This window comes from Lingula anatina, chromosome 1 (genome assembly GCF_051362555.1).
Source record: "Lingula anatina isolate TDL-2025a chromosome 1, LinAna3.0, whole genome shotgun sequence".
In the NCBI taxonomy this organism is placed as follows: domain Eukaryota; kingdom Metazoa; phylum Brachiopoda; class Lingulata; order Lingulida; family Lingulidae; genus Lingula; species Lingula anatina.
In genome coordinates, this window is record NC_141767.1 from 48,985,764 (window position 1) to 48,993,441 (window position 7,678).

Genomic DNA, 7,678 nt, shown 5'->3' on the forward strand with positions numbered 1-7,678 from the left:
TAACTATGGACCTATCTCTGCCAGTTTTGGAGATAAAAGGGAAGAAAAATTTGCAAAGTTCAATTCATGGTGAAAAGTAGGTCAAAGATTAATTTTAAGATCACATTAAGATTGCCAGTATATGACTTCCTATTCAAGTTCAATAGTAACTATGGTCTTATCTCTGCCATTTTTGGAGATAAAAGGGAAGCAAAATTTGCAAAGTTCAGTTCATGGTGAAAAGTAGGTCAAAGGTCAATTTCAAGGTCACATTTAGATTGCCAGTATATGACTTTCTATTCAAGTTCAATAGTAACTATGGACCTATCTCAGCCAGTTTTGGAGATAAAAGGGAAGCAAAATTTGCAAAGTTCAGTTCACGGTGAAAAGTAGGTCAAAGGTCAATTTTAAGATCACATTTAGATTGCCAGTATATGACTTTCTATTCAAGTTCAATAGTAACTATGGACCTATCTCTGCCAGTTTTGGAGATACAAGGGAAGCAAAATTTGCAAAGTTCAGTTCATGGTGAAAAGTAGGTCAAAGGTCAATTTCAAGGTCACATTTAGATTGCCAGTATATGACTTTCTATTCAAGTTCAATAGTAACTATGGACCTATCTCAGCCAGTTTTGGAGATAAAAGGGAAACAAAATTTGCAAAGTTCAGTTCATGGTGAAAAGTAGGTCAAAGGTCAATTTCAAGGTCACAGTAAGATTGCCAGTATATGACTTCCTATTCAACTTCAATAGTAACTATGGACCTATTTCTGCCAGTTTTGGAGATATAAGGGACTTAATGTTATAATTTTAAAGTTACCATAATGTGCCTAAAATTTCGTACAGAAAAAATTAATTAAAATAAAGAAAATGTCATTTTGGTCAAAATTCTTGAAATAGGAGGTGCTCTGAAGTTTCAGAAGTTCAAATTTGATGAAATAATGTCATTTTTGAACACAAGTTGTCTGCTTTGCCAAGCCTTATGTTTTATTTTTCCAGAGTTCAAAATTTATTATCCATTACCGTACTGCACATTTTGCTCTTACCACCAATATGTACTTTTTGATACAGTGTAACTCGAAAACCGTATGGAATACAAAAAAACCGAGACCACCTCCAGTGTTGGGCTTAACATGCTCTACAAAATGCAAAAAAGAATGGGTCTCTAGCATTAACGGTTCCCGAATTAGAGACAGTTTTCAGTTTCGGTATCTTATGGCCGCTACTCCCGTGAAAATGCACCGATTGACCCCAAATTCATGGAGATGAAAGATGACCTGAAGGGTAACACTTTCCAATAATATTATTGGTTAAGTCTGTGTGGTGTCTGAATAACAGGACAAAAAAAATTTTTTTCGTAAAAAATTTCATTTTTTTGAAAATTTTGGCCCATTTGACCTTGAAGTAAAGGTCAAAGGTCAAATCCAAGGGTATATTTGAAATCTACACATATGACTTTTGGAAAGCCGTCTATAGAAATTTTTCCCATAACTCCTTCCCTAGGGTAGATAATAAGCATTTAATTTTGCCATTTTTAGACAAGGGTGCATTGCAATGAGTGCCACACCCAGACCCCAATACCGACAAAGCCCAAATTTTACGTGGAACGAGTTGAGATTATAGGTGACCTAAATCCATGAGATGGGTACGGGGGCCCTTACCGTCTAGGAGGAGAAGCGGTAACGGTAGCCGTCCGGCGGAGCCTGCGGAGCTGGCGGAGCCGGCAGAACGATCCGGACGGGACCGAAACCATGTGTACCGCCAGCGCTAACGCTGGTGGTACAATTAAAGCTCAAGCATGCACATTTCATTTTCACCAAAAACTAAGGACAGTTCATTTTGCCCAAAAAAATATATTATAAAAAAATTGATCAAAAGAAGAAAATAAATGCCTTATTTGTGGGGGAAAATATACTGTGACCCCCAAAAAGCACATTTTTTAAATTGCACATTCTCCATTAACCATTTGCTCTATACCTGAATGTCCCAACACACTTATATCATACTACATAAATTTACAGAAGTTCCAAATAGGAAAATACTGAGATAAAGCTTAACATAGTACCCTCTACCCTCATCAATCTGTAAATATAATATAACATTTCAGCCAATCAAACAATGCTGCTACTACACATAGTAAATCTATCAATTTCATTCAGGGTTTTGTTTGTTTTTGTTTTCTCTACTGCATCTAGTGTTGGGTCAGCAACACCAGTTTCTTCAGGTTTTCCTTCCTTGGGCACTGCATCTTCAGAACATTCATTTTCTGCAGCCTCTGCCGCTTCCGAATCCTTTAAAAACTCTTCATTCAGATGGACACTCTTCAAACTGACCATGCTGTTAGAAAACATAGGCTTCATTGCAGTCAATGACTTTTCTGGATGAAATGAACCAGACATGTCTGTTGGTAGATCTTCAGTTTGATCAAAACTACTCACATCCTCCGATGACTGAGAAACATTCAACAGATCTTCTGTAAAGGAGGACTTCAGACCCTCTGCTAAGCTGCTCTGTTCATGTGCATGCTTGTGCTCCACATGCTGAAGTGACATTGACCTTGACCTTGGTTCAGGTTCAATATCATCGACGAAACTGGCAAATGTCACATTAGGTTGTGACCCATGAGTACCAGAATTTGTCCTTTTTCTGAGAATACTGGCATGGTCCTCACTCAGTGACCCTTTTCCTATTTGAAACAATGCTCTTCTGATGTCTGGGGATGATGGGGCTGGTGGTATAACTTCATCTTTTGGATCTGTTGAGGTTTTGCTTTTTGATTCTTGTTCTGCTCTGGCTTTTTGTTCCTTTATACAGTCTATTGCATGTCCAAGTAAGACAATGCTGTTAAAAACTTTGAATGTTATCAATCTGTAAAAAGAAAACGTAATTCTAAATAAAAAATATAAATGAACTGTATAATATAATACAAATTAGTTATATATGATAAGCCACTCCCCCTCAAAAAAACAAATACTGCTGAACAGCATTATGTTACTTTTTTCATAAAATAACCTTTTTAATCTGTCAAATATTTGAGATAAAAAATATTTCAAAAATGATTTTCTTACCCAAAATAAATAAGAATAAGAATGATGATGTCAATTGCGCCTGCAAACTTTATGGATGTGTATATCATTTTAATCATGAGACATGTCAGTGGGAAAGGAATGAAGCCCATTCTCCTGGACACTTGGTCTGTGTGGTCAGATACAGCCTGAAATTAAAAGCATGCTTAGTGAAATGTATTCTCATTATAGTCATCTTGGCTGGTGTGATCTCTAAATGGTACTCATACTGTAATGAGTATAGACTCCATCAACTTACCTTTTTTAACTTGCTGTTTGCCATGTCATATGCTAGACTTATTTTGTATTCCCTGTATACCTGAAACATATAAAGATATAGACAGCTGTGATTTGTCATAATATAAACTAATACATCACACAAAAACTAAGAACACGCAAGTCAGTTCAGATGCTGACGATTTTTAAATCAAATTAAAATATATAATAGTGGGAAATCAATTCTCAATCAACTGTTCTGATTCTTTTTAAGTGTTAAAATGTTGCATATTTTTATTTCTTCAAAGTAATTTCATTTTTGCACTAACCTCAGATGCTATAGCATTGAACTTAGTGATGAAGGCATGCTTGACCCAGTCCACAACAACTTCTGCTAGCAGCACCATGATCATATCTGGGATGAGGAGCCAAAAGTGATCTGAAAATTGACAGCATGATTTTTTAAAATTCAAGTTGCCACGGGTAATCTAAACCACACACGTAACTTGAACAAAGCATTTCCCTGGCACCTACAAAGAGTGTAATGCAGATTTTTTCTTTAAAATTTTATTGATGGAACTCTTAAGAATTTTATATTTCAATGATTAAGTACATTGAAATATAAAAAATGGAATGTTCTATACAAAAAATATTAATATAATAATAATTATTATTATAATTAAAAATTTCTATGTCCATAACACTAATACAAGGGATAGTTCAATAGCATTAGCTATTCTGTCTCCATATGCTCACCCTTTGATAGGATAAAAATTAGAAAATTGCAACTTACCAATATTCCAAGAAAATTCAGCCATGTTTCTGACAAACACCATAGACAGTAGGATAATATAATGAAACCTCTCTCTGACATCTGCACAGGACATTTGAAACAGGTTGTTTTTATCAAATTTCCTAAACACAGTGCCCTTTACTTCAACAAACTTGAAATAAAAGAAAAAGGAAAGATGAATGTGAGAGAAGCACTTTTCACCTCACCATAAAATACATAATGGCTATCACACTTGAGGTTATACATTTACAATCAATGATACTGACAGGGTTTGGTTTTGTTTGCTAAATAGTCATACATAAAACTGTAACTTTTCCATACAAAACTGAACATGTGCACACAGCCTTAACTTATTATCAATAAGGTGTAAATGTTCTCTTTCATACTTACATTATTGGACATCATGATTGTCAAGAGAGATTTGTTGTGGGAATTGAAAGCCACATTAAGTGTAGTTGTCTGTAATAGCACCAGGATTGTATGCAGGACTGAGCAGTTTATTAAGGAAAAAGATAACTTGATTGGTATGTACACGTACATTAAGACCCTTTTGCTTAGTACCTATGCAATATAATAGTACTGTTCCAACTGAATGCTTAACATATCAGTATAAGTTTATAAACATAACATTTTCAGTCACGAAGGACCAGCTAAATCAATATTGTTTTTAAAATGCTTATTTTCTACATTACTTCAGTTGTTTTCAGTGTAGGATACAGACATACAAACAAGCCAGCAGGAGGTGTGGTATGACACCCACATGTTCTCTCCTCCTGCTGCGGGGCTCTGTGGCTGTCCAGAACAAGGAATCCAAAATATCCTGTCCAAAGGAGGAAAACAATTTGTCTGCTATCTGAAATGAAAGGAAAAATAATTATTAAAAAAAAAACAATAATAAAATAAATTAATAAAAACTAGTACAGCATTAATTGTAGCAATCACATCTTATTAGGGGTGTATTTACGCTCAATATAATGAATAAATAGTGCACTCACACACAACACCTAACCCAATCACCAACAATCATTTGCTGACACTGGTCTTTGTACTGAAATGAAAACATCTTTTTTTAGGAATGCATGTGTTTAAATTGAATATTTCCTACCTCTAGCATGTTGAAAAATATGTAGAGTTTTATGATGGCCTGGCCCCGAATTATGTGATACATCATAGACGTGTCCACATAGCTGACTGCTACACACACTATGATAAGAATTAATACTTTCAGAATATCACAGATTTCTCCTGGCTCCAAGACCCTGGATCTGGAAAAATAAAAGAAAAACAATTATACATTTACAAAATATATCAAACTATTGCCTTGCATCCCTTAAAGCTAGTGATTTTTTGCTATGATATTTCTAACACCCAAAATAAAAAAACTGAAACAGTTGTGATAAAACCAGACAAAATTGATCAGTTGGTTTATGAGCAGCAACTCTCTGTAAACAGGGACTGTAAACAAAAAAAGAATTTTGCTTTTTGAACAGTTATGTTTCATGAGCACAGCAGCCAAGTTCTAGAGTTGATAAAAAATTTTAAGGGGTGGAGAGGGATGTCAAATTTCTTCATAATAAGTGTAAGTCATGCTTGTTAAACAACTTATCAATTTTCTCTGGCCTAAATGTTATTTTATTTCTCATCTGCATATACACCACAATTTATTTTTCAACAACTCGGTCTGGATGAAGAGATAGTTGGCTAATCAATTACATCATGGTTAAAACTCCTACCTTCCAAACATAAAACCACATGGCTGGGTAACAATCTTGAAGATGCCTAACATGAACCTGAGAGGCAGGAATGTCAAAACATGGAGGAATGCATCCACACATAAGAAGAAGCCATATACCAAAAACTGAAACATAATTAATGACTCATTTTACAAATCATATCACGTCACTTCAACAATTATTTTAATTTATTTCAGAGGTTGTCAGATTCGAGGGATTTAATATTAGACAAACATAATGGACAATGGACTATTTTTCTTGGTGTATTAAAAACAAACACTGCCCCACTAATCCCAAACCAGGTTTTTTCCTAGCTGGTTCAGTGTAATGTTAATATCACTGGTTGAAAAGGCTTGAGATATTTTGCCTATGTGTGATATGCTTTTAAGCCAGTTCAGTAAGTTAATCACCGTTTCAAGCTCTCTTGGTGTTTTCATGAATGTATAGACCCTTCTTCTCTTTTCTGAAAACTTTTCTTCTTCATGTTCCAATAGGTAACCTCTGGTAAGCTCAGCCTTGAGATATTTCAACATAGAGATCTCTGAAAAAAATTTCCAGTACAATTAATCATAGAAAAACAAGAGGATATAAACCCTAATCATTAAATAAATATTTTTTTAAATTTAGGCACAGAAAAAAGGATTAAATTGTATAAATTATGTAAGTTTTAAACACAATAGCAGCAAACAGATCTATGACTTTAATTACCTTACTAGGTTCTTACCTAGTGAGGCCTCATTCCACCCTGTGTTTCAAACTCTTGAGGCTATAAATAGTTATGTCCTGGCAAATTTGTGTATCCTTTATCGTTTTTTTTTTTTTTTTTTGGTATATTATTCACATTTGAAGAGCTTTTGTAATTGGTTAAGTTTGACAATATTTAAGTATCTTGGATGAAGAAAATGCCAGTGATACCACTGACATATAAAGCTTTGTGAATTTGTAACACAGGATTGAATGCATTGCAAGGTCAAAAACCAGACATACTAAAATGTGCAATGCAGCACAACACAGCACATTACACTAGAGAAAACAACTTCTAGACATGAGTAAACACTGGAAATAGTAATCAGCCACTAGCTTACAGATCTTCTTGCATTTTATAATGACAGACAACCTGTCAATTCAAAAACAAATTGTAATGATTTGTTAAGTTGGATCAACAATATTAATTACCTAGCAATATATTTCACTTACATCAACTTATTTCTTGTAAATTACCATTTCCAGTGTTTAATTGAACTTGGAGTCATTTCTCAAGTGTAATGCCCCGTGTTGCACTGCATTGAGCATTTTAGTATGACCAATTCAAAATTGAAGCAATGACTAAAATAATTTAACTCCTTGCTTTAATAGGTTAGTCTTTTACTAGGAATAACAATAGCTGTAAAATATTACAAGATTATTTTTCACCCTCACAGCAAAACATAAAAAAACGAAGTCCACGGTCAGTTTGACATGTTTGCAAAATGAACTAATTAAAATACAATTTGATACACGTCATTCTAATCATTTTGCAAAAATTATACCAGTTGCAACACTATTTGAATAGTGATTAACATTCGAAATTTACTTTTGTTTGTTTCATTCACTTCCAGTGGGCACTCCCCAATAACTGCACTGCCCACATTTTCTGGTGCCATTCTTTGTTCCGTTCTGTGAGCGGAGTTTTCGTCAGCATCGTTCCCCTCTTCCATGCCTGTCCTTCTGTGTACAGCCCACTAGGCTTTCGCTGCACGTCTTTTCGACCTCATTTTCACAAAGATCTAGGCCGGTGGATACATCTGATGAAAAATACTTTTCGAGAATGTGAAAGGTGGAATATATTAAGAAATCAAAGCATTTACACATTGAAAAAATAACATGTAATAAGACAAGTCAAATATATGCCGAA

At 34.6% G+C, this 7,678-nt stretch overlaps 1 protein-coding gene across 1 annotated transcript; it reads right to left on the reverse strand.

Annotated features, from left to right (window-relative positions):
- Nucleotides 1-797: 797 nt before the first annotated feature.
- LOC106150443 (transmembrane anterior posterior transformation protein 1 homolog) lies at nucleotides 798-7,677 on the reverse strand. Its single transcript, XM_013523263.3, has 11 exons — nucleotides 7,358-7,677; nucleotides 6,195-6,325; nucleotides 5,785-5,909; nucleotides 5,157-5,316; nucleotides 4,769-4,904; nucleotides 4,442-4,539; nucleotides 4,052-4,202; nucleotides 3,588-3,697; nucleotides 3,302-3,361; nucleotides 3,046-3,191; nucleotides 798-2,845 (listed from the first exon to the last, which is right to left on the reverse strand). Exons 1-11 carry the CDS (start codon nucleotides 7,479-7,481, stop codon nucleotides 2,089-2,091), a joined length of 1,998 nt encoding a protein of 665 aa, XP_013378717.2. The 5' UTR covers nucleotides 7,482-7,677; the 3' UTR covers nucleotides 798-2,088.
- Nucleotide 7,678: the final 1 nt, after the last annotated feature.

Excerpts from the sequence above, each read along its gene's own strand:
- LOC106150443 (XM_013523263.3), bottom strand. The coding sequence starts at position 7,481 with ATGGAAGAGGGGAACGATGCTGACGAAAACTCCGCTCACAGAACGGAA. Across the intron at positions 6,326-7,357 it reads AGTGAATGAAACAAACAAAA|AGATCTCTATGTTGAAATAT; the intron begins GTAAATTTCGAA and ends AATTTTTTTCAG. Across the intron at positions 4,540-4,768 it reads GCTGGCTTGTTTGTATGTCT|TCCTGCATACAATCCTGGTG; the intron begins GTATCCTACACT and ends TAAACTGCTCAG.